The 26,626-nt window shown below is 44.3% G+C and overlaps 1 protein-coding gene and 2 pseudogenes across 1 annotated transcript; all 3 read left to right on the forward strand.

Moving 5' to 3' along the window:
• Nucleotides 1–1,061: 1,061 nt before the first annotated feature.
• Nucleotides 1,062–10,877, forward strand: LOC147915420 (butyrophilin subfamily 3 member A2-like). The gene is made up of 5 exons (XM_087437898.1): nt 1,062–1,077; nt 5,110–5,199; nt 5,454–5,801; nt 9,247–9,402; nt 10,843–10,877. The coding sequence occupies exons 1-5, from the start codon at nt 1,062–1,064 to the stop codon at nt 10,875–10,877; spliced, it is 645 nt and encodes a 214-aa protein (XP_087294024.1).
• A 459-nt stretch (nt 10,878–11,336) lies between these two features.
• On the forward strand, nt 11,337–13,598 carry LOC106800137 (butyrophilin subfamily 3 member A3-like; annotated as a pseudogene).
• A 3,509-nt stretch (nt 13,599–17,107) lies between these two features.
• On the forward strand, nt 17,108–25,174 carry LOC101406954 (butyrophilin subfamily 2 member A1-like; annotated as a pseudogene).
• Nucleotides 25,175–26,626: the final 1,452 nt, after the last annotated feature.

Raw genomic sequence — 26,626 nt, forward strand, 5'->3', positions numbered from 1 at the left:
GGCCACAGGTAGGACAAGTTTGCCCCAAAGAAATCTTATAGAAACAGCATTCAAATCCTATCCAGAGTCAAACCTCAGAGAATACAGAATCCTGCGGGCAGAGTAGAAACAAATACACATGAAGATACAAATGTAGCACAAATAAGGGGCTGAGGGTGAAGGAAGCTCCTCAGCAACACTCCAAATAAGAATGTTCTGAAAAATGTAAGACGTGCCCACCAGTCACTGGCAGCACTGCCTCTGGAGCCTGAAGATCATATGATGTGGTCGTGGATCTGAGACCTGAGTTTCAGAGGTGCCAGAAGGATGGACTGGAGGGGCCGGCCTGGTGCAATAGTGGTTAAGTTCCCGCGCTCTGCTTAGGCTGCCCAGGGTTTGCAGTTTCAGATTCGAGATGCGGACACACACCCCTCATCAAGCTATGGTGTGGTGGCATCCCACGTACAAAATAGAGGAAGGTTGCACAGATGTTAGCTCTGCGACAGTCTTCCTCAAGCAAGTGGATCTGGTTTTTCCTTCTGTTCTTACTTCCATTTGGCTCTGCTGTAAAAGATGTCCTCCATGTGTCCACCTACAAGCAACAGATGTTAGCAAACGGCCACAGAAACATTTTAATTAGTGCACGTCTCTCTCTCTTCCAACACTAAAGTCTTGTAATTTTTCTGCTTAGTTCTACTGATGTATCTTTCATGATATAAAAAGCATAAAATGAGTGTACATAATGAAATACTGATTATACACAAACATATGCATGAAAGATTCAAATAGGTAAACACAGAGAGACACAAACAACGTGGGAATTAGGGCTGTAATTTTTCATCATTTTGTGCAATCCAACAAAGTTTCAGTTTTCATTCGAACCTTCCTCACTGCTTTCTGTCCAGCAACTGATAAGAAACACCCCTCTGAGCCAATCAGAAAACTTATCCTTCCAAAGAGGGATTCTGTTATTGTTTCTCACAGTGAGCAGCCTTTCTTTCTCTACCCTTTCTTCCAGGGCAGACTGTTAACTGTAATGGAGAAATACCAATTACCTTCGTTCTGTGGGCTGTGATTTTCAGATGGGAGTACCAAGGGGTAAGTGGGGGAAATTGGTAAAAGTCAGGGCCACAGGCCCTGGAAAGAGAGAGGCTAAACAGCTGAGAGTGGGCACAGGGAAGTCTTCACCCAGAGGAAGGGCTTTGGTGCTTGTGTGTGTGGTGAGGGGATGAGGTGTGGGGGCTGGAGGCGGTGCAAAAGGTAAGGACCTGAATTATGAGATTTGGTGGGAGGGAGACAACCTGAATGAAGAAACCTGCCAACTGCTAGTTCTTAGGAACTTACTGTGGTGAGAAAGGAGAAAGGACTCTTATAATCTCTCCTGGTCATCTCTGGGAATGTATTCTAAGAGATTCTAAAAAGAGATGTGACTTAAAGATTTATGTTTAACGATGTTTAGTACAGAATTATTTGTAATACAGAAAAATCTGAACTAACCTACATGTACATATGCAACATTTGGAGCATGGATAAAAAACACATTGTCCTATCATAAAGGGATTTCCATACAGTCATCAGGAATCATGTTTTTAATAGTTTTTATTTATAATTCTAACAAAACTGGGTCCAATTTGGATATTTAAATTGTATCTGCATTTTGCCATTATAGATTTTACTATAATGAACAGACTTAAACATAAATCTTTGTGTTAACACGTGATGTTGTTTCTTTAAGAGAAATTTCTACAAGTGGAATTTCTGGGTCAAAGGATGAAATATTTTAGAGGCATCTGGTATATGTATGTGGCCAAAATACTTCCAGAAATATTTATATTCCCATGAAGCGAAGTATATGTTTACCGTTACAGTTTATTTAAATTTTATTCTTTTGTATTTTTCTCCATTTGAAAATTGTCTATAACTAGGAGCAAAAAACAAAAATAGCCTAAAAAATAAGTGAAAACATATACTCCCTACTCTAAGGATAGCAGAGAATCTGCTACCTATTAAAACAAGAATAATACTGTCCTCTCTCTAGCAACATAGAGAACAGTTTGAAGAGCAGAGGATGTACTGAAAGGCAATATTTTGTCTGAGGGCGTGTCCAGGTTTAAGACAAGGGTCCAAAGGAGAGCCAGTTGCATAGATTTCTGCTCCCTTGTCCCCCAGCATTTCCCGAACTTGCAGGTACTGTCCTGGGGACTCATGCTGGTTTGTCTTGGAGGAGTTGAGATTTTCCAAATAACTAATATGTTACAATTATTGTAATTACTTGTAACAATTCTTTATTGTTAAGCTATACATGAAAACTTTTGAAATTTAAAACATTCAAATAATTTTCAAAAAATAGGGTGCAAAGGACAAAATTATTTTTCATTAAATCCCCAATTCTCAGCATAGCATGTTTCCTTGTGGACCTTTTTTAGACAATTACATAGACATGAATATACAAATTTATAGCTTTGTTTTTGTTTTTCAAGGAATCATTAATATTGTTCTGCAATGTATTTTTTGCTTACTTAATGTATCTTGATTATCTGGGTTAGTGACTATAAATTAGTCTTAACTGCCGCACTCAATTAATTCATAGGGATGACCCATTATTTAACTAACCAGTCTCCTATGGATGGCCTGTTAGGTTGTTGATTGCTTTTTTACTTTTAAAAACAAAGCTTCAGTGTCATCCCTACACATGCTTCTCTCTGGACTCATGCAAGTGCTTTGCTGGACCAGATATCTGTAAGTGGAATTGCTGGGCCAATTCTGCACATTCTAAAATTCATATTTCACATTGTTTCATGAATGACTGGAGTTCAAATCGGTTTTGTCACATGACTGAGATCACATAGCTTGTGAATCATAGGGCCGTTACCTAGTTTCCACACTCTTTTTGTTCCTACACCTAACACACATTGGGCCTGGCACATTGTGTGTGCTCAGTAAATATTTGTTGAGTGAATGAATGAAAAGACTGGTGAGACCTGATCTTGTTCCTAGCTCTCCCGTTCACTACCCTGTGAGTAACGGTGGTGGGTTCACCCTCTGAGTGACTCCAGAGCCTCCACCAGGGAATCTGACTGGATCTCAACCAGAGTATGATGGGGTTGTGATTTGAACTTGGTGATGGCCATGGCTTGGAGCTTAGAGGAGTCTGCAGTGTTACTCCTGAGATAGGAACACCCTCAAATCATTTGTCAGCGCCCCGTTCCACCTGACATCATCAGGGAAGTAGAAGATACATGATACGAGAGGACTAAGGCTATGTCTAGAGATCTCGGTCCTATCTCTGAGTAATCCACCTAGGCCTGCTCTCAGGCTCTCCACTATCTAGGGATGCAGCCAACTCTGGGGTGGTTAAGATGGAAGCCAAGCTAGAACTCCAGCTAGAATCAAGCCTTGCCAGCTGTTGAGAGCCCCACACTTCCCTTATCACAAAGATTCACATTGATGCTACAGACCACGCCTAAAAGATGGCAGAGGTGCTTTTCTGAGCCAAGATACAGTTGGGAGCATTTGGCAGGGAGTGGGGAGTAGCAAGGGCCCAGCCTATGAGCTGAGAGAACCTCAGCACTTCATAGAGGCATGAGCGTTGTTGGGCAGTTGTCTGCTCCTAGCCTGAAATATTTGCCCCTACTATGCAAGTGTCAGCTCTTACACTTATTTAGCAGTGGAAAGACTAAAACCTGGGAACTTATCCATTGCTGGTGAGTCCAGAGGCCATCTGCCAAGGAGTATTGGTGAATACCCGGGGAAAGGGAACACAAGAAATGAGTCATTTCATTCCCAGGGATGTTCTTCCCACAGAGATAAATTGTGAGAAGAATACACTGATGCTAACCCAGTTGTAACACGCTTACGCTGGTATCCAGGACATGCTTGCTCCTTGATACCACCTTACTGAAAAATAAGAATAAATGCATTAATATAGGCAAGTTCCAGTGAGAGCACAGGAGGCCATACTCTGCTGTCTAAGCCAGACCAAAAGAGCAGTGTCATTATGGAGGCAGAGGCTTGTCTTCACAACTCTCCACCTCCCTTCTTGTTGGATGAAAACCACTTACCCTGATCATCTAAATTGATTTAAAATGCTAGTGAGTATTGATGGGTTAATATGTTACCCCTCATCCATTCACTCATTCAACAAATATTTACTGAGGGTTCCATGTTGTAATATCTTGTTATACATCAGTAAATAATATAGACCAATATCCTTGTTTGTGGAGCTTCCATTGGAGCAGGTGGAGACAGAGTAACACATGATATGTTAGATGGTGAAAATTCAATGGAAAAAGAGAGCAGGCTCAGGCGGATAGGAGCATTTTGCCATAATCCTGTGGTCAAAGAAGATCTACTGGAGGAACTGACTTTACAGGAGAGAGTTGAAGGAGCTGAGGGAGTGAGCCTTGTGGATATCTGGGTGAAGAGCGTTCCAGGTACAGGGAAGAGTCAGGGCCAAGGTCCTCTGTCCTCACCTGTTCAAGGACCAGCAAGAGCGGCAGTGTGGCTAGATTAGACAAGGAGAGTAAAGGAGAGGAAGTGAGAGGTGCAGGTCCTGGAGGACCATGCTGGCCGTTGTGAAGGCTTCAGCATCTACTCTGAGTGAAATGGGAGCCACTGGAAGGTGCTGAGCAGAGGAGTGAAGTGATATGACTCAAGGAACATTCCAGCTTTTGTGGTGAGCATAGACTATAGGGGACACAGGTGGAATCAGAGACCCAGAGAGGAGGTTCCTGCATTAATCAGAGTGTGACGGTAAAGACTTGGACCTGGCTGTAGCAGAGGAAGTGTGGGAAAGTGGAAGGATACTGAAAATATTTTGACCATAGACCCAAGGATTTCCTGATGGGTTAGGGTTAATGTTTGTACATTTAACACTACATACAAAATATTTATATGTCAAAGTGTGCACATTTAACATTGCATAGCTTTTTGAATGATTTTCTATGTTGGAACTCAAAAGTTAAGAGACTCTAAGAAGACATTTTGGCAGAGGAGAATCATGAGTCACCATACTAGTGATTGTGTGTTTCACCCTGAGATGGCCCTAGGGAGGTGGAGGTTTGATGTGGAATTTGACATCTTCTTCCAGGTTATAATTTCTGCCCAACTCTTTCTTATGTCTCTCTGCAGCACAGATGAAAATGGAAAGTTCCCTAGACTTCCCTCTGCTCGACCTGCTTGTCTGCCTCGTCTTGGTCTCACTGCTTACCCCTTGCTCAGGTAGGGAACATTCTGCTTTTATGTTTCTGAATCAGACAATTACCTATGAGTGCCCAGTCAGAACCTCTGACAACTTCTCATAACTGGAAGTCCCATCCCAAACTGAAGGTGCTCATACCATTTAGAAAAATTGTACTTTTATTAGGACCATGTTCCTCTCTAGGTTTTTCATACCTCACCCACCCTGCCTTGACCATCCCCTTACCCTCGTGGCATGAACTCCCTCTGATGGATCTTCTTCTTTTACTGAATAGCTCTGTTTTCTGTGATTGGACCCCCTGGTCCCATCCTTGCCCTCGTGGGTGAATATGCTGATCTGCCCTGTCATCTATCCCCAAAGATGAGTGCTGAGACCATGGGTCTGGTGTGGGTGAAATCCAACCTTACGCAGGTAGTATACAAGTATGTAAAAGGGAAGGAAGTAGAAGACCAACAGATGACAGAGTATCAAGGGAGAACTTCAATTTTAAGAGATGACATCACTGAAGGGAAGGCTGCTCTCCGAATTTACGACATCAGAGCCTCTGACAGTGGAAACTACATGTGTTATTTCCAATCCGGCTCCTTCTGTGAATATGCCCTGGTGGAGCTGAAGGTTGCAGGTGAGGCTTCAGGTTTTGTTCTGAGCTGGTTCCTTGCTGAGACCTGTACGCAGAGGCAGAGTTCATGCTCCAAATCCACCTCAGAGCACTACTGGCACATCGCTAGGAACTGCCTCCACTGCCTTCTCACTTTGTTTCTCTGGGGCTCTCGAGAAAGATACATGTTTTCCTCCAAGAAGAATCCCTCCTGTACCCTATAATATCAAGTAAAGAACTCCCTCATGCTGGCCACCAGGCTCTAAGCAGGGAAGTGGTAGTTCAGGGACAGGAAGGATAAGAAAATGTCTTCTCAGTGATGGCACATGTTTTTTTTGTTGTTGTTGTTCAGTTGTGTTCCAGATAGCTTCTGTGGCCCCTCCATGTGCATGGTGCTGTAGGTCCTGGGAGGATGACCTGTAAAATGGCATCTGTGCTGCCAATATTTTCCCACCAAAGACCCTCAGGAACACACCTGGAGTGGATCAAGTTGTGTTTATTACTTCTTGTAGGGAGGGAGAATGCATGACACGTCAGGGGTGTCTCAGTAAGAGGGTGTTAGAGAAGACTCGGCATAGAATTTGGGCTTGTGTTAGGAGAGTTGGCTTTATGAGAGTAGGACTTTGCTCTGGACTGGATGCTGTCAGGAATGTGGTGGTGTGATTCTCTGGGTGGGTGTCTTAAGTCTGGTCTAGGAGGGAGACTAGAGTGAAGCTAAAGCTGAAATTGGTCAAGGAGCAGCAGTCACTCATAGCCAGGATAGGGAAATGTTTGGTCATGATTGTGGTTTGCACAGTGTTCTTGTTTTTCTCTATGTTCAAACACCATTGTTGAGTGCTCTTGCTTTCATATTACCCATTATAGTGACAAAGTGCTCTTGTCTGATGTTGATGCTCCATGGAGTTGCTTATGTTCAACAGGAGAATGTGACACCAGGCCGATGTCCAGATGCCGAGGGTTGTGTTGCCCTTTCTCAGGGCACTCTCTTGTCCTGTGGCTTCTGGCTGGGTTTGGTCAATGGGGAGCCATAGCAGAGGATGGAAAGAGGGACAGAGGAGAGAGAGCTCTAAGTACTTGTCCCCTGATATCTCCCTGCAAAAGCACATCTAGCTGGTTGCATTACCTTCCAGAAGATCACACCTCCTCTCAAGAAAGCCTTCTCTACATGACTGTCTTCTTTCAGGTCTTCAAAATGGCTTCCTCTCTGCCTCCCTTTGGATTTAGTGATAGGAGGTAACTGCTCCACTGTTCCTGCCCCTGGGGTATTGCTCTATTCTGTGTAGTTTTCTCCTCACCGTGACCACACTTTTGTAAACACTTCTTCATAAAACCCCCCTTGAATTATCTAATATGAGTGTACACCCATTCCTTTCAGACCCTCACTGATACAAGAGCCTCCAAAGAATTGTAGACTTATTTGTCCTTCCACAGCTCTTGGTTCTGATTTTACATTAAATAAAGCCTTATGAGGATGGAGGCATCCATCTGGAGTGCATATCCACTGGCTGGTATCCCCAGCTCCAAATGCAGTGGAAAGATCTCAAGGGAGAGGACATTCTAGCTGTGGCAGCAAGGTTGGATGCAGATAGAGGCAGTTTGTATGCAGTCATGCTTCTGTCATCATAACAGCCAGCTCTGGGGAAGGGGTATCCTGTATCATCAGAAATCTCTTCCTCAGCCGGGAAAAGACAACCAGGATTTCCACAGCCAGGAAAACCCAGACAGGACCTCCACTGCGTGTCAGTACTGTGCTTAGCCTCACTGTGCTGAGCTGTGGCTATTGAAAAGAGGAGGATGTGTGATTCTCTGCTGCTGACTTGGTTTTTGCAGTGAGTATAAAGCACAGAGCAGTGAGCCGGAGCCTTCTTCTTACTCCAGGGATGTTTCTTCTCCCCATTAAGCTGTTTATTCCACAAATAATTACTGAGTATTTTCTGTGTGCCAGAAACTGTGACAGGCAATGGGAATTGGGGGAAAATGGTAAAGACTGGATCCTTAAGCAAAGATAAATGACAAAATGGGGAAAAAAATTGTACAACTCATATCTTAGAGAAAGGGGTAATCTCCTTAAAACATAAAACAACCCAGTAGAGAAATGAACAAAGTTCGCAGAAAAGGAAATAACACATGAGGTGATGTCCCATCTCACTCAGTAGAGGAACATGTATTAAAACATTTTCCACTTGTGACATTGGCAAAAAAACAAGACCGAGGTGGCAGATAACACATTCTAATGGCAGGATTGTGGGGAGACAGTCACTCTTAGACATTTGTTGGTATAATGTGGTATACTTTTGGTATAAATTGGCACTATTTCTTTTTTTTTTTTTTGTAAGAAAGATCAGCCCTGAGCTAACATCCATGCCAATCTTCCTCTTTTTGCTGAGGAAGACTGGCTCTGAGCTGACATCCATGCCCATCTTCCTCTGTTTTATATGGGACGCCACCACAACATGGCCTGCCAAGCGGTGCATCGGTGCGCGCCCGGGATCTGAACCCAGGCCGCCAGCAGCAGAGAATGTGCATGTAACCTCTACGCCACGGGGCCGGCCCCGGCACAACTTCTTTGGGGTCCATATAGCAGTATATCTCCAAACTACTTATTTATTGATACAAATCTCACTTCTGGGAATTTCTATGACAAATATACTTGCATTTGTATCAAATGACCCACGTACAATGTTATTCCTTATAACATTAATCATAATAGCAAGAAGTTAGAAATTATTCAAATGCCCATCAATGAAGAACTTTTATGCAATGGAATATTGCACAGCTGAGAAGAAAACACAGACATCCTCTCTGTACTAATATGGCAGGAACCCCAATATGAAGTGAAAAAGCCAGTTGCAGACCACTTTGTATAGAAAGCTATCTTTGGTGTAAATAAGAAAAAATAAGAATATCTTTATATTATCAAGATTTAGTACACACTTGCATAGCACTCACTATGCGTCAGGCAGTTTATAAGCATTATTTTAATCCTTTAACCTTATGGTGAGGTACTATTATTACCCTGTGTTACAGATTAGGACACCAGGAACAGAGAGGTTGAGTAATTAGTCCAAGATCACACTGCCAGTGCATTGGAGGAGCCAGAATTTGAAGGCAGGCCCTGCAGTTCCTAAGTTCATATTCTTAACCACCCTATTAAGCTGACTGACTAATGAGAGGCTAACAAATGGGAGGGGGGAGTGGATGGGAGACTTGAATGACTTTTTATATTTTTTTTGATATTTGAACCATGTAATGTAACCTATTGAAAAATTAACTAGGAAAAGACAGACAATTCTGATGCTCAAGTAACTCATATTCAGACGTGAGAAGCAGACTGTTCAAAACAAGTAACAGTATTATGTTATGGTAAGAGTTTACTGAGACTTTAGGAGGGAAGGATCATTTAATGTTATGAGATTGACTCTGTGATCCCCACCCTGGGGGTGGAGGCTGAAGCTCCATTCCATTGCAGACCCCTTCCGGAGCACCTGGCCCTGGATCACAGCCTTCGCGGGGACCCTGCTCATCTTCCTGCTGATTTACGCAGGGATGGGTTACTTCCTGTGGCGACAGCAGAAGGAGAAAGAGAGAGAGCAAGTAGAAAATGATCTGGAAGAAACGGCAAGAGGTATCAGACCAAGAAGGGAAACCAAGGCGCTGGGTTAGGGGAGGGTGCCCCTGAGAACTTCAACCCCTCCTCGTCAGGTACACCTACGCCTGCACTGAGTTATTTGTAAGGTATATTTTCTAGAGGTTCTCCCTGCTCCATCCCTGTACTGGTAATTTTTTTTTTTCCTGCTTATTTTCCAGAGGAGCTGCAGCATGAACTCAGTAAGTTCTTATTTCCCCAGGAACTCATATGTGTTTCTCTATCGTGGCTTTGAGCAACTTAATGACTCTTCATCTTTCTTTCACTGCAGAGTGGAGAAAGATCTAGCACATGGCTTGTGAGTGGCTCTGATATTTTCTCTGAATTCCTATCTGAGACTTTCTGTTGTGAAATTTCCCAGCTCCCTTTCTCATCCATAACTCTGCCCAGGACTGAGAAATGCCTTGGATCCCATTCTGAAGGGAAAGAAATAAGGTGGCTGACTGAGGGGAAGCTTGGGGAGTTGTGTTTTTTTTAAAGGGGTAAGGGGCCTTAAATCTGTCTCTATGAGGGACCCACAGACTCTTCAGCCCAGCAAGGCACTGGGGAATATCCAGGGTGCACTTGAAAGGAAAGGAGGAGGAGGAAGGGGGTGGAACTCTAAATGAAGTGCCTTTCTTATGCTGGGAAACTCACTAGCTGTTTATATAATCTGTAGGCTACTGACAAGAAAACAAAGAATGTAAGATTTGAAAGGATGAGAGGGGCTGGCCCAGTGGCATAGTGGTTAAGTTCATGAGCTCTGCTTTGGCGCCCAGGGTTCACAGGTTCGGATCTTGGGGGTGGACCTATGCACCGCTTATGAAGCCATGCTATAACAGGCATCCCACGTATAAAATAGAGGAAAATGGGCACGGATATCAGCCAAGGGCCAATTTTCCTCAGGAAAAAATAAAGAAAGAAAGAAAAGAAAAGAATGAGACAATCAGAGAAGAAGGAGACAGAAAACTGTCTCTTAAAGAGTGGAGCGGCCAGAGTGGTTCAGTTGTCGTAGATTTATTGGAACTGCTTTTAAAAAAATAGTGTTTGAAATTTCTTCATTAAGTAATCCAATTCTTTTCATAAGTAGGCAGGACATAATACAACTTGAGACAGAAGGATTCTAGTGCATGTACACAGATACGAGTACACACAGTGACACATACACCCAGGTATGGGAGTGTAGATACAGAATAGATCTGCCGGGTCTCAGCTGGGAAAGCACTTACATGGTGCCCATGGTATCATCAGCATGCAACTGATGTTCTCAGACTTGATGTTAGGGAAGAGAGGAGAGGAGAGGAGAGAATTGAACAGGCAGAGGTATAAGGGGTGGAGATAGGAGTCAAAAAAAAAGATTAGATGGGTGCAGAAGAAGAGAAAAGAAATAACTCAAAAATAAATCTTTCAGGCGACATCCCTACCTTTCTTCCATTGTAGGTGGAGAAAAGTCTCAGGACTATGATGATGAGTGACCCTGACATTGTCTGATTTTCCTGGCACATGTGTAGTAAACATTTAAGCCGTTTCTCTGCCATGTGACCCATTGGCGTTCCCAGTAATAATACTCAGATCTAGCCCAGAGGCTCATTTTCTGTGGGGGATACCACCCCAGCTTTTATAGAGCCTCAGAAGGAAGCTCCAGATACAGTATCTTGGCATTTTCAGTCGCCCTTCACCCTGCTGGCACACAGGCCCACACCCCAGCAAAGCCTGACTATGTTGCCTGCAGCCCCAGCATGATGGAGGGAAGGAAGTCCACCATTTTGGAAAAGTTATATGGCTGATCCTGCAGAGCTATAGACGAAGGAACCTGGATATTGGAAGAGTCTGAGGAAAGGGAGACAGAAAAGGCTTAGTGAGGAGAGTGGGTGGGGCAAGAACAGAAATAATACCCTTTCCTTATCTGTGTCTCTTCCCTTTCAGAATAGAAGATGGCCCTCTTCCAAACTGGTAAGTGAATCACTCTATGGTCCCTAGGAAACAACCTGAGGGACTATATTCCCTTTTTCTTCTCCCACTCTAGAGATTCTGGGAAGAAAAGTCCCCATGACTGGGAGAGTTCCAGGTGGGTGACTTGAGGTCCTGATCTCAAAGGTGTGGCCCTCTCCAGGGCCTTCCTGCTGAGACCCCAGAGAAGCAGGGAGAACTGCTCTTCTGGGCTTTCTCAGATCTTGGGAAGGAAGAGACATAAAGGATAGATCTGAGGGAAAGGAGAGGCAGAGTGAACTAATACTGCAAGGAGAGTAAAGATGTGGAATGACCAATGAGAGAAGGCAATGCGCAAGGATCTTTGTTTTTCCTAAGCTTCTTATGCCACCTCCCGCTGCTGTGTATCCTCAAGTTACTTAACATTTCTGAACTTCAATTTCTTCATTTTTAAATGGTGATCATAATCCTTATTATATGAGGGTTGAGGTAAAGACTAAATGATGTAATGAATGTATATTGGTCAAAAAACCAACGAGAAAGAATTGGCCTGTTTAAACTGGGTGGTTGAAGAAGGTTTAGAAAAGGAACTCTTTACAAAGGCAGGAGTGACATTAAGGGAAACAAAGAAGGGAATGTGAAGTGCCCCAGGGCTCACAATAGTGGGGAATTCTCAGCACCCCTAGGCATGAAGGAATAGAGAGATGGAGCAGTTCCTGGATCCCAGAGGGAGCTGTAGCTCAAGGACAAAGCTTCCTGAGAGGAGTCGTGCCTTTGTTAGAGCATCACCATCTGATGTTGGCAGGGAGGAAGTGGAAGGAAATAAATGCAGTTTCCTCTCTTTCCTTTCTCCTTCCAATCTTCAGCTAGTACTTCCCAATGGCGAAATCCAACAGGTAACCAGAGACAAGAGACCCCAGTGATTCTGTCCCTAGAGGATAGATTCCTGGGACCCAGAAGAGAGTAGGGAAAGGTGGAGAGTGTTTCTGGGAGCACAGAAAGCCCCCAATGTGGCCTGTAGCGCAGAAAAGCCCTGGCAGCTATTATAACATCAGGCACTTCCTCCATGCCTGACCCTGGGCTCTATATAAAACATATATTGTCTGTTTCTACCCTAGATATTAGTACTTTTATCCACATTTTTCAGATAAGGAAATAAAGGCTCAAAGATATTATGTAGCTTCAGACTATGGAAAAAGAGACTGCAGAAAAAGAAAAGTCATTCAGCTGAGGAGTGGTAGGGCAAGAATCGAAACGTAAATCTACATGACGGTAAGGACAGGTGGACTGAATCATTTTGGAGCGGGAAGTAGGGAAAAGATGGAAGGAAGAATCCAGCTAGAGATGTCAGGTTAGACAGATCCTGACCCTCAACACTGTACTCCACTGAACAATAACCCTGGACCTTTCTTTTGGTTTTGCTGTGACAGTGACTTTCAGGGCAGCCTGGGGACACCAGGCTCTGGACCCAGACCTCCTCTGCCAGACCCAGGTCTTGAAGGCTGAGGATCTGATGTCTAGGAACAATGGCTGACCCCATGGCCCATCCCCAAACTTTCTGCAGCGGATGTGATTCTGGATTGGGACACTGCACATCCCATCCTCCGTGTTTCTGAAGGCAAGAGGAGCCTGCGGAGGGCAGACACACCGTGGATTCTACCATACAATCCTAAGAGATTTGAAAACTTTAACTTTGTTCTTGGCTACAAGAGCTGCACGTCAGGGAGACATTTCTGGGAGGCGGAGGTGGGAGACAGGAAAGACTGGGATGTCGGTGTATGTGGGGAGAATGTGGAGAAGGAATATCCAGTTTCTATAGCACCCCAGAATGGATTCTGGATTATAAGTCTGTCTGATGGGGATGACTATTTTGCACTCAATTTTCCCTGGACCAAGCTAACAATTGCCAACCATCCTCAAAGAGTGGGAGTTTTCCTGGACTATGAAACTGGTGAGATCTCATTCTACAATGTCGTGGATGGATCTCATATCCACACCTTCCCACACACTCCTTCTCTGGGCCTCTGTGGCCTATTTTCAGAATTAAGAAATGGGATGACACTGCCTTGACCATTTGCCCAGCACTGACCTGAGTGCAGAGTTCCCTTGTTACTGACCTAGATTCTGACCTTTCCCTGGAGACCCCAGTGACCCCGAGCTCTGCTGATGGGAATGGAGACCCTCAGACTGAAGTAACATCCTTGCTTCTCCCTGTCCAGCCTGGAGCGGAGGGCCTCCTCCTTCACAGCAACACATCACAACAATAAAATACTTGCTAAATGCACACACTGTGTGACGCACTTCCCTTATATTAATTCCATTATTCCATATGACAGTTGAGTTTGGTACCACTTTATTGTCTCCTTTCTATAGATAAGAAAACAGGGGTGAAGAAAAGTGAATTAACTTTCCAAGGTTTCAGCAAGTGAATGATAGCTAAGATTTGAAAAATAACTACCATTTATAGAAAAAATATACTAGGTGCTGTGTTAAATGCATTAGTGAGTTTCACTCATTTAATCCTCACAACAACCCTGTGAAGTAGTTTCATTTCACAAATCTGGAAACTGAGGCAGACCTAAGTTAAGTAACTTACATAATTCACACAGGACTTTGTGCTCCTGGGAGTGGTTAAGCCCCTGTCCCACCGCCTTGCCCTAGCCTGTTCTTTTCCTGTCCCATTGCCCCCGTTGGACCATATCCAGCCTTGAGTTTTGTTGCCCAGGGCACCTCACATTAAAGTCACTGTGATTGACTATGGAGGCCACACCCCACTTGGTTCCTTCAAGGTCGATTGTCAGAACCACAGGTCCAGCACTTCATTGGATTGAGTCTGCAGGAGGACGTGGTCCAGAGAATGAATTCACAGGGACTGCATCACACAGGATGTGAAGGGACTAGAGGCCAAACTCTTCAGTAATAATGGGCACATGTGCACCCACTCTGTCAATGTGATGCGTGGTCATGGAGCCAGAACCAAGCCTCCTACTTTGAAGGTCTCTAGGAAGCCTCATTTAACAACTAAAGATTGTCTGTGGAATAAGAATTTGGAAGGAAGGAAGCTAGATGAACTTTAGTGGTACTTTTATCACACTGGAGAATCCATCTCCAGGAAAGGGATATTTCACCCCTAATCATTCACTGATGTTAAAGGACATTCCTTTCAACTGACGGACACTGGGGAAAGACTACTCTTCATTATCATCACTATTATTGTTCACTACTGTATCCCCTCTGACCAGCATGCGGTTGTCAACTTAAAGTTTCTTAAATAAACTTGTTAATAATCTTCACTTTTCCACTGAGTTTTTTCTAGATTTTAAGCCCCCACGGTTTACTCACCACAGTTTCACAGTTTACCTCATTGCAACATTTTACCAAAATCCTTATTGTATTAGTTTTCTATTGCTGCCATAATAATTTACCACAAATTTCAGGACCTAAAACAACATAAATTTATTTTCTCACATTTCTGAAGGTCAGAAATCCAGCATGGATCTCACCAGGACAAAATCAAGGTACCTGCAGGCTGTGCTCCTTTCTAGGGGCCCTAGGGAAGAGTCTGTTTATTTGCTCCATCAGATTGTTGGCAGAATTCAGTTTCTTGCAGTTATAGGACTGAGGTTGCCATTCCTTGCTGGCTGTCAGCTGAGGGCTTCTAGAGGCTGCCACCTTCCTGGGCTTGAGGCACTTTTCCTCCATCTTCAAAGTAACAATGCCACATTAAGTCTCTCTCAATCTTTGAATCTCTCCTTGTTCCTTTTCCATTGAATCTCTTTGAGTATTCTGCCTTCTTCCACTTTTAAGAACCAGGATATCTTGGCCTCATCTGGAAGGAATCCACAGCTGGAGGTGAATCAAAGGAAGGAACACACTCTCTAGGTTTATTTCTCTCATGAGGGAGATTGATTATGTCAGGTTGTCATGATCCAAAGTAGCACACTTCCGTGGGACCTGGTTTCTTATTAAACTACCTCATGGACAATAGGTCTTCCTCATGCTCAGAACACATATGTTTCCCTCTGGCACAAGTCAGCTACCACAGGGGTTGAGGCCTGGCTTCACTGGATAATTCTGGCACAAACTTACCCAGAAGGCTGGGGTCTGATTTTCTTCAGGTAGAGGCTGTAGGCAACTAGGCTCTTAGATTCGCCTAACCTCTTCTTCTGTCCCTTCCCAAGAGCAGCCCAATCCTGGAAGGATACTGTGGAGCCATTGCTAGTTTGTTAATTGCGCAGTTTTGCTTGAATCGGAAAGGAATTGGAGGCCTTCAGTGGAAGCATTTAGGCTCTGGAGGGAAATGTGAAGAAATGTGTCTCAGGAAGATTATTCTCGAAGAAATCAATAGAATGGCCTGATTCAAGTCTTTAAGTCATGGGAGAGGAGCATTGTGTGAGTGTTGGACTCAACCTGCCCATCTAGTGGCAGATGATGAAGCCCAGCTAGAAAGTCTTTGTTGGCTGTCATCTTCCTGCCCCACTAGAATGACACCTCCCTGAGAGAAAGGGGTTTTTCCTCTCAGTATCCTCAGCATCTCTCCCTCAATGGTTTGAATGAATGACAGGGTCTACAGTCTACTCCTGTAGCTGCTGTCCTGCTTCATTCTCTACCCCTCCAACCCCTCCCTGTGTCCCACCTTATCTCTCCACTGCCCTCCACAAGTGGAGCAACTTGAAGAAGATTCCTCTGGCTTTGGAAAGAGGGCTGTTAATGTTTACCTCATCACCTCTCCACCCCCCCAACCCCATCCTCTACTGCATACACACTTCTACACAGAAAGGCCTCTCCGCCTGGTTGGCAGCAATGCCACAATCCTTGGGGAATCTCAAGATTTTACAAAAAAACGAGTGAAAAGTATCTTGCTCCTGAAAACAACAAAAGGAAATTAAAAGGCCATTTCATCTCAAAAGGCTATTAGCAGCTGTTCGGTTTTAATTCTTAAACTGTTTCTGTGTATTCTACCTCATAACAAGGAGAAAGTGGGCTCTGGGATCCCATTGGCTGGTGACTCACAGCCGGCCAACCCTGGGCTCTAAACCATTCATTAGAAATATTAGGACTTTGTGGTCACAGAGCAGACCTGGTCCCAGGTCCCACAGCCCTGCACACTGAGACTAATGGGAGATGAAGAAAACTTTTTTCTCTGCTCTCTAGTTGTGACTGTGCCTGTGAGTGAGTTAGAGAGAAGAGGGATAAAGGGGAAAAAGCATCATTTGAGCATCAATGGAGAAAAGAAAACCCAGAAATGAAATCTAGAAGGTAGGAAAGTTGGGGAGGGAATGCTACAGCGCTGGGGTATGGGTGGGTTGTTAAGTGGAGGGAGGGAACCTGATGGAGGGAAAGGTGGGGTCCCTGGGAGAGAGGAAACTTCCTGGTGGGGAGGCTTTCCAGGACTGCCTTTACCTTGGGTCCAACAGCCAGATTCCTGGGGAGGAGGAAGGGAAGGGTGGGAGGGTATGAAAGAATATGAAGTGACAACTCAGCTCTGGGCAGAAGAGTGAGCAGAGAAGGGCAGAAAACTGCCTCTCTCATCCTTGTATTGTTGGCATATTCCAGGGACTGTTTAATGAATCAATTTATCAGGAGATACCTAAACTGGGAGAGGAAGGGGGCTGCCCAAGACCGAAATTGGGGCGCTGATGATACCAACACAGGTTACAGGAAAGTTTGACCTTGATCAGAACTGTGGTGCCAAGTCTCCTTGGCTGATTTCTCCATGTCTGTGTCCCTAGGTCTCTGGTCCCTGCCCATCCTGGGTGACTCATCTCTGGTGCTTATGGAGCCAGCTGCTTCCCTGCGTTTCTCCCTGCCAGGATCCCTTCTCATCTTCCACTCCTCAGCTTGTTTGGACTGGTCTCAGGTAGGGTCCATGCCACTAGCTCCTATCAGCTTCTCAGAAAGAGAAATCAACACTCCAGTCTGCAAAACGCTGCTGTCTGAAGAAGTACTGCAGTTGTGTTCATTCATCCTTTCCTTCTGCACATGCTCATTGAATTTATACCAGTGTGTCCCATCGAAATACAATGGGAGCCACAAAGGCCAACTTCATATACAATTTTAAGTATTTTAGTACCTACATTTAAAAAGTAGAAAAGAAACAGATGAAATAGACTTTAGTAATATATTTTCTTGAAGTTTAAATGACCAGAATAGTATTATTTAAGTTTTAATTAATGAAAAATATTAACACTGAGATATTTAATATTTTTTAATCTAAATTTTAAAAATTGCGTGCGTATATTTCACATTTCAGCACATTTCATTGGGACTAGCTAGTGGCCACCATATTGGACAGCTCAAGTTTATCCTCCACTCCAGGCACTGTGCTAGATTGGGGAATGGACGAAAACCTCTCTGAGCACAGGGTCAGTAGGGAGTGCTCAGTGTATGCTTCTCAGTGTTTTGTTCAGGAAGTATCAGCAGCCTCAGCAGAAATTGCTACTAGGTATCTATTGCTGCTGACCAGCCACAGCTACTGACCCCCAGAATCCTCAGCCCAGGAAGCCCCTGTGGCCCTAGAAAGAATATTTCTGAAAGAACATATTAGAAACAGAGAAAGAATCTGTCTGTGCCCTGGAATATGCACTTCCTTTCCTGCCTTAGATATGTGATGGCTGGTGCCCCTGTTTGATTCTACCCCTTTGTTAAACACACCAGTTTACTGTCATGGGGCCAGCTGATCCAATCCCGGCCATGGTCAGAGGAAACAGCGTGTTATGCTGCCACCTGCCACCTGAGAAAAGTGCTGAGGACATGGAGGTGGGTAGTTCAGGTCTCAGTTCTCCCTGCAGTGCTTGTGTATAAGGGCAGGCGAAAGAGGACAGAGGAGCAGATGGAGTACCAAGGAAGAACAACCTTTGTGAAGGGAGAGATCAGCAAGGGAGCATGGAACTTATCATCTACAATGCCACTGTCCCCGAAAATGACATCTACCACTGTTATTCGTAAGAATGTAAATCCTACGATAAGGCCATCATGTGCCTGATGGTGGTAGGTGTGTCATTTCATTTTGTTCCCTTGCTTTTTCACAGTGTGACTCTTGGGGAAAGTTTCTCTCCTAACCTCAGGCCCATAGCAGAACATCAGATATTTGTCTAGAGTCCCCTTTACATAGGAAGGGTAGCTTCCTCCTGCCCAAGGGCCAAATGCATGGGTTTGCCCTGCTAAGCTGTGGGCATCACCTCTTGAAAAGCAGACACAGAGCTCAGCTGTAGCCTTGAATAGGGGAGAATGTTGAATCCCTGCAGATTGTTCTTTTTTTTTTTCTGGGGAAGATTAATCCTGAGCTAACATCAATGCCAATCCTCCTCTTTTTGCTGAGGAAGATTCGCCCTGGGCTAACATCCATGACAACCTTCCTCTATTTTATATGGGATGCCGCCACAGCATGGCCTGACAAGTGGTGCATCGGTGCGCACCTTGGATCTGAACCCATGAATCCTGGCCCGCCACAGCAGAGTGCGCACTTAACCGCTATGCCACCGGGACGACACCCCAGATTATTCTTATGTTTACTTCTAGGAGATCTCTGAGGGCCTTCTTTAGTAACATGTTTTAGAATTAGACATTTTTATTGTGAAATATAACACATACTGAAAAACTCATAAAACATTAGTGCACAGATTACTGCATTATTATGAACTATAATCCATATAACCACTACTCATATCAACACATAGAACACTGCCCATTGCTGACTGGTGTTAGTTTGCTAGGGATGCCATAACAAAATACCACACACTGAGTGACTTAAACAACAGAAATTTATTTTATTTTCTCACAGTTGTGGAGGCTGGAAGTCCTAAGATCAAGCCGTCCTCAGGTTTGGTTTCTCCTGCGGCCTCTCTCCGCAGCTTGCAGATGGCTACCTTCTCACTGTGTCCTCACATGGTCCTCCCTCCGTGTCTTCCCATGGCCTTTCCTCCGTGTGGACACATTCCTGGTGTCTCTCTGTGTGTCCTAGTCTCCTCTTCTTGTAAGGACTCCAGTCACGTTGGATTAGGGCCCACCCTAACAGTCTCATTTTAACTTCATTGCCTGCTTAAAGGCTCTATACCCAAATACAGTCACATTCTGAGGTACTGGAGGGTAGGGCTTCAACATACAAATTTCATGGGAACAGAATTCAGTCCATAACATGCCCCTTCTCAAAATCCCCAACTGAAACATGTTCCTAGGAGTGGAAGTGTTGTACAATGAGAAATATATATTTTCATCCTTAATAGACATTGCAAATTTATTTTCCAAAGAGTTTGTACCAATATACACTCTCACCAGTAGTATATGATGCTCTATAAATTTTTCATTAAGTCCAAAGACAAGTTTTTCTCATACAATTTCAATCCATTTCTCCTTTCTACTCAGTGGTTTTCCATGACTGTGAGGATCAAATACCATCCTTGACTCTTTTCACCCGCCTATCCTTGCTTTCTCTTTAAAACATATAACCTGCTTGCATAGTATGTATTTTACTTATTAATCCTGATTACCATTTCTCTTCCACTATAATGTAACCTTCATAAAGGATTATTCTCTATTTTGCTTCTGCTGTATCCACATCTTTAGAACAAAATCTGGAGCATAATAGTTGCTCCACAGATATTAATTGAATGGAAACATGAATCTGCTCCATGAGCTGTAAGTGGTCATTATCATGCCTGAGATATCTCTAGTCTACACCTGAGGTCTGTTTTTTTAACTTTTCTCCATGAGCCTCTGGTCAGTCCATGTATTTAATCATCTTTAGGTGTGCATTAGTCAGGATAGTCCGGGTTATACCTGTAATAAGCAGCCCTCAGATCTCATTGGGTTATCATAACAAAGGTCTGTTTCTAACACATGAAACATGTCCTCCATGAGTCTGCTGGGATCTCCTTCACACAGAGCCTCCTCAGGGCCCTGGAGCTGTGCGGGTCACCTTCACAGAGGGGAAGAGCCTGCAAATCACTCACTGGCTCCTAAAGCTCCTCCTGTGAGGTCCTCACGTTACTTATACTCACATTTCATTGACCAAAGCCAGTCACATGGTTGTGCCTCAGCACACAGGAGAGAGATGTGCAGTCCTAACCGTGTGCCCAGGGGAACTGAGAATGTTTGGTGGACAGCTCTAAAGACACCCTTTCAGGCTTTTGTTACTGGACATTCTTTTAAAGCTTCATAGTCTAAATCACCACCAGAACCAGTCAGAATCTGACTCACACCAGCATAGACTGATATATATCCAGCATCTAGCAAATTTCTTGGCCCCTGGTAGGTAATTAATAAATAGTTATGAAATGAATGAGTGAAAAAAACAAATTGCTGGAATCAAAATTTGAGTGCAGGAAATTGGGCTCCCTCTCATCACGGCCATTCATAAATTCATTTAACAAATATTTAACAAACATTCCCTGTGTTCAAGTCACTGTTCTAGAAACCAAGGATATATCAGAGAAGAAAATTCATGAAGATCCCTACCCTCCTGGGGCTCCCATTCTAGAGGGTGTGGCGAGCAAGAAATGAAGTAATTAATAAAACTGTATTTTATGTCATATGGTGATGAGCCCTGGAGACAAAAGAAAGCAGTGAGGGGTTGAGAGAGCTGGGGACATGGAGGTAATGTAATTGTAAACAGAATGATCTGGGAAAGCTTTACTGAAAGGATAGCAATTGAGCAAAACCAGAACGCAGCGGGGGAGTGAGCCATGCACCTCTGGGGCTGACTGAGAGGCTCCGATGTGAAATCCCACCCAGCACAGCTCTTGGCACGTGGCTTCTTGATGCAGAACCTTGTACTTGATCATGCAAACTGTACCCTTTGGAGAGTGAGGGGAGAACTGTCAATAACTGCACCAGGACAATGAGACAAACAAGGACTGCCCAGCAAACGACAGCATGTGGACATCTCATTCTTGATAAATATTCATTTTGCCTTTTTTCTCTTTCCCCAAATACTAATTGCAGAGAGAATGACTCATGTGAAAACAGGTAATTTCATGAAAGCCTGATTAAGTACTAAGCCTGTCGGCCCCACAGAGAAAAAGAGTGAACATTCAGCCAGGAAGAATTTGGCAAGGCTTCAAAACAGAAGTGGCATTTAACCTGGGATTTCTAGGAGTTTATTAATAATGGCTTTAAAGTATGACCTCGCTCCTGGACTCAGTGTATTACACCTTAAAAGAAACATTTGAGGACTGGAAAAGCCTGGAAGACACATGGAAATCAATGGCATTTCAGTCCATCAGACCAGTGGAAGTGAGGTTTGGGGACAGTGCGAACTTCCCAGGGGCCTCCAGTCACAGCTGGTAGGAGACCTCATCTTTGTTACTCAGAAGGGCACCCTTGGTATCTGATTAATACAAAATATCACGAAAGGACTCTTTCTCAATCTGGTGTCCTGACTCTGTTCACAGCAGCACTGCATAGCTGACAGTGTGGGTGTGTATGTGGCAGGAACCCTCTGCTCTTTCCCTGTAAACATGAAGCTGTACTGGCCTGCCCCACTCTGAATTGAGTTGTTGTAGAATTGTTTGTTTGTTTGTTAATTGCTTTTTGTTTATTTAATTGGCTGGCTGACTTTCTCCTTAAGTCTATTATCTCATACTTGCCATTACTGAACCTCATGGAATATTTTGTAGAATTTCTTTCCAACTTGCATCATTCTTTTGAGTCTTATCTCACTTCCAAGTTTCTGCGTGAGCCTTTCAATACGCAAACAGCTTTTTGTTTAAGAATTAAGTGATTGCTTTAAATTTGTCTTTCCTATAATTTGTTGGATAGGGTTAATGAAGGAATTGCTTAAAGGCAGTTTGGATGATGGCTGGACACTTGGCTAAAGGGACATAAGTCTCCCAGGACCACGCATTTGCACCTCTCTCTTACCCAGTGTTCTCTTTTATTGAAGATTCTTTTAAAGACAGAATAAGTTAGGAAGAATCTGGGTTCTTAAGATTTTTGATGATGTTCTGCTGACACTGAGGAGGTGATATTGTTACCTTAAGGATCCAAAGAGGATCCAGATCTTTCTAATAGGTGGATGTTGTCGAGGGAGTATAATAAAATCACTAAAATTGACTGAACCCATGGGAGGTAAACATCTCTGAATTGGGGTAAGGGTTGACTTTAACATTAGCCCTGTCCATTTTCCGTAAACCAGTAGCCTCTTATGATTATCAGACAGCTGTGGTGATGTGAAGTCCTAAACCAGGAGAGATGGGACAGTGTTTGAGGTGAAAAGATTCTTAAGATTCTGCCAGCCTGGCAGGTGTCTGTCCTTATCATATTAACCTAGAGCTTCAGGAAGCCAAGGCTACTGAGAAGTCCTCTCAGGTCCGAAAGTGAAATCCTGACCCTGCTTGTTTCAGGTCAGAGTAGACACAGCCACACAGAAATGAGAACATTAAAATGTCTACTTGAATGAACCAATCAAAAAACATTTATTAGAAGGCAGATGCTTGGTAATGTGATGGAATCTGTAAGTGGAGCAGAAAGGAAAGTGCAATGGAATCCTTTCTCCTTAGGCATCTCACCATTTATTTGGCATATTGGTCTCCTGGTGTTCTCCAACGTCAAGTCTTTCTTCCTTATCTTCTTCCTTACTTTCCTCCTTCCTATCTTCTTCCTTCCTTCTTTACTAGGTCCCTCCCTCCTTTCCTCCCTTCTTCCCTCCCTTCACAGATGCGATACTGCAGGAATGCATGGAATATGCAGAATCAGTTTCTCTGGGCCCTAGACCCTTGCTGTCTCCCTCCTTCCCTTGGCTCTCACCATTAAGAACTGATCTTCTAAGACACTTGGGCGAAAACACCATTGTCTTTTTATCTGAGCCCTGGTCTCTCTCCTCAGGCCTGGGCTGTAAGTGCTTCACTGAAATCAAGGGCCATGAGGATGGAGGCATCCAGCTGGACTGCACATCTGTAGGGTGGTACCCAGATCCCCGAGCGGTTTGGAAGGACCCCTATGGTGAGATCGTGCCCGCCCTGGAGGAAGCTTACACTGTGGACACAGACAGCATATTCATGGTCACCATGGCTGTGACCATCAGGGACCTCTCTGTGAGGAACGTGTCCTGCTCCATCAACAACACCCTGCTTGGCAAGGAGAAAGAAACTGTGATTTTCATTCCAGGTTAGTTCCCTGCCCTCTGGAGGCTCATTGCATGGAGGCAGGATGTTCAGCAGACAGATCGGAGCCTGGAGTGGGGATGCGGATGTCGGGGCATGAGGTGGAAGAGTCCTGGGCCCTGAAGGGCTGGAAGCTGCAGCTGAGTTGAGGCCTCTCCCCTTGTCACAAGGGGAAAATCAAATAGTCTAAAAAACACTTGGATAGGAGTCTCCTCTCTGAGGGTAAATCTGATCATTTTTTCTTGTTATGGTTCATATCCTACAGCCATTTTTAAACATTTAGAAGAATCATAGCCATGGAGAGTGGTCTGGCCGGGTGTCGATCTACACCCAGAGGTGCTGCTTGCTGAAGCCCTCCCTTCCTGCCCAGGGGATTTCCCAAGGGACAGAGCAGGGAAATTCTCTGTCTACAGACATTCATCAATTCATTCCACAAATACTTAGCAAGCATCACATTTGTTCAAGGCACTGTTCTAGAAACCAAAGATAAATCACAGAACAAATTACAGAAAGATCCCTGCCCTCATGGGGCTCACATTCTAGAGCAGCAAAGAGCAACAAATGAAGTAAATAAGACAAGAAGTGAAATAATTAATTCAACTGCAGATTGTATCAGATGGTGATAAGTACTGCAAAAAAAAATAATAATAATCAAGGAGAGGATAGAGAGTGCTAGGGCAGAGTTGTAGTTATAAACAGGAGGGTCAGAGAAGGGTCCATTGAAGAGATGGCAGTCGGCAATTGAGGAATGAGCCATGCATTTGAGGACTGAGCAAGCCAGGTAGCAGGAATAGCATATGCAAAGGGCCTGAGGCAGGAGCTTCTAGAAGTTTCAAGGAACCTTCTCTCAAGAGGCAGGTGTGGCTGGAATGAATTGAGTACAGGGAGAGTTGGAGGAGATAAATTCAGAGAAGCAATAGGTCCCAATCATATAGGGAAATGTGGGCCACAAATGAGCCTCAGCTTTTAGCTTGAGTGAAATAGGAAAAATTGTACAGCTTTGAGCAAGAAATAACATGATCTCAGTTAGGTTGCTGTGCTGAGGATAGACTGCAGAGGGTGTGGGCAGAAGCAGGAAGAGGGCATTGCAATATTCCAGGCAAGAATGGATGGTGGCTTGTCCCAGGGTGGCGGCTGTGGTGATCCAGCATGGCTGGTTAACTTTTATTCACCCTGATCGTTCTCATGGTGACTCCAGGTGTTTCTGCTTTTTTGTCTCCTGGGCCCCCAGCTCTGGCAATCACTGTGAGGTGACTCATTCTCTATCTGGAGTCTCTGAGAGAGAAGCCAACACAGCAGGGACCTGGTGGAGCTCTTTAGATATGAGTCCGGAGGGGCGCTCTCATCCCAGGTCTCATTTTCCTCACTAAATGAGACTTTTTTGGCTCCCTTTTCAGACTCCTTTATTCCCAGCACATCTCCCTGGATGGTGGCCCTGGCTGTCATCGTGCTGACTCTGCTCCTCCTCATTGCTGGGAGCATCTGTCTTATCGAGAAACTCCACAGGGAAAAAGAGATTCTCTCAGGGGAAGAAGAGGTTGAAAATGAAGAGAAAGAAATTGTAGGTAAGGAATTGGGGAAAGAACATGTGAAAAGGAGAAGGAACATCTCATAGAAGGTAAAAGAGTAGGAGGACATCTCGCTGTCACACAAAGGACACAGCTCTGACAGCTAGAGACCTTGGAAACTGAGAGAGGACATGAATAGAGGAAGAGGAAGGGCTTGGAACTCACATCCTAGGAATTAACCCTCAGAGCTTGCTTGCTTCCATTCTGCAAGTGTTGCATCCATTCACCGTGCTACATGGAGCACTATATTGTTAAACAAAAGCAAACCTAGATCAGAACATTTAATCTCCAGCCACGTGATCATATATCATTTCTGGTATCTTGACAATTCCCTGGGCAGGGAGGAGGTAGCATGGTGATGTTCATAGAAAGGGCCAGTCCTTCATCATTTAATACAACCTTAGATTCTCTTAGTTCTTCTATTGAGAACATTCATTTTTTTCTGGCTATTTTTTCAGAGCGACTTCAGGAGGAATTGCATAAGTTTAGCATTTTCTGAACTACTCCAGGCACAATTTGTGCTGGATTTGTGCTGCTTGGTTAGCCATTATCTCATGAAGCTCACCCTCTGTCTGTCCCATTGCAGGATGGAGAAGAAGCCTCTCACATGCTGGTGAGCACCTCTGACATTCCCTCAGATCCTGAGCTTCCTCCCCACTTCCAGCCAAGAGGACACATTAGAGGACACGAACAAGGGGGCCCAAGGCTGGCTGGGGCCAGCAGGGGGCTAGGGTGGGTTCAGTGGCAGTGTCCAACCCAGACCTGGATATCAGCTCTTCTGTCAGGGAATCCTTACAGCACTCAGTCAACTCTACGACTTCGTTCCCACCAAACTTTATTTCTTAGAATAATTTAATTCATGAATACAGAGGTCTACCATACAAGTGGACCTCCCCAAAGATTATATTGTAGTAATTTTTGCCTGTGGATCCCGAATTAATTTGACAGAAGACAATATTGGCTTAGCTATCTATAACCTGGGGGAGGGTATACACTGCACAGTCAAAGAGCCATGTGTGTAAAAGGCAATAAGCTTCCCCAAGCCTGTCTCGGGGGTGCACAGACAGGTGCCGTAAACGCCTTCCTGCTATAAGAGAACATCCATGCTCAGTGTGTAGTCTACGAGGTGAGGGGAGGTGGGCCAGTGAGAGAGCAGGGAATCCACTTGCCTAGTCCCAATGAGTGCTTTACAATTTATGGTTTGTCAGCATCTGCTCAAAAGCACCAAAGAATCCAGGCTTTACTAGACCATAGTACTCTGAAAATTCCTCCTTCCTCTTTTGAATTTCAAAATTGTCATAGTCAGATCTATCAACTTGGGGAATGGAGAAAGTCATTTTTACACAATAGCAATGTAGATTGACTAAGTAATAATGACTTCAGGTGGGAGAGTCTGCAGAATGTCAGAGTCTGAAGCATTTCCTGTATCCGGAGAGGTCATAGCTGCAGACTTCAGACCCATGGTGTTAAAGCAAAACTGGATGGAAATAGTTCCCCCTAACTTTTGCCAACATACCTCTCAGGAAGCAGGTTGGCTTTTGGTGACATTATGCTCTTTTTTCACTCTTTGAAGGGTGCCTTTGTTAGCCATTTAAATCAGTTGTCATCTGGTTAAACTGGTGGAAC

The sequence above is a fragment of the Ceratotherium simum genome, chromosome 13, assembly GCF_057802395.1.
Source record: "Ceratotherium simum simum isolate JZ-2026a chromosome 13, ASM5780239v1, whole genome shotgun sequence".
Taxonomy (NCBI): Eukaryota; Metazoa; Chordata; class Mammalia; order Perissodactyla; family Rhinocerotidae; genus Ceratotherium; species Ceratotherium simum.

Coding starts and splice junctions, on each gene's coding strand:
- LOC147915420 (XM_087437898.1), top strand. Junction 5,802..9,246: donor GGTGGAGCTGAAGGTTGCAG/GTGAGGCTTCAG, acceptor ATTCCATTGCAG/ACCCCTTCCGGAGCACCTGG. Junction 9,403..10,842: donor TCTGGAAGAAACGGCAAGAG/GTATCAGACCAA, acceptor CTTCCATTGTAG/GTGGAGAAAAGTCTCAGGAC.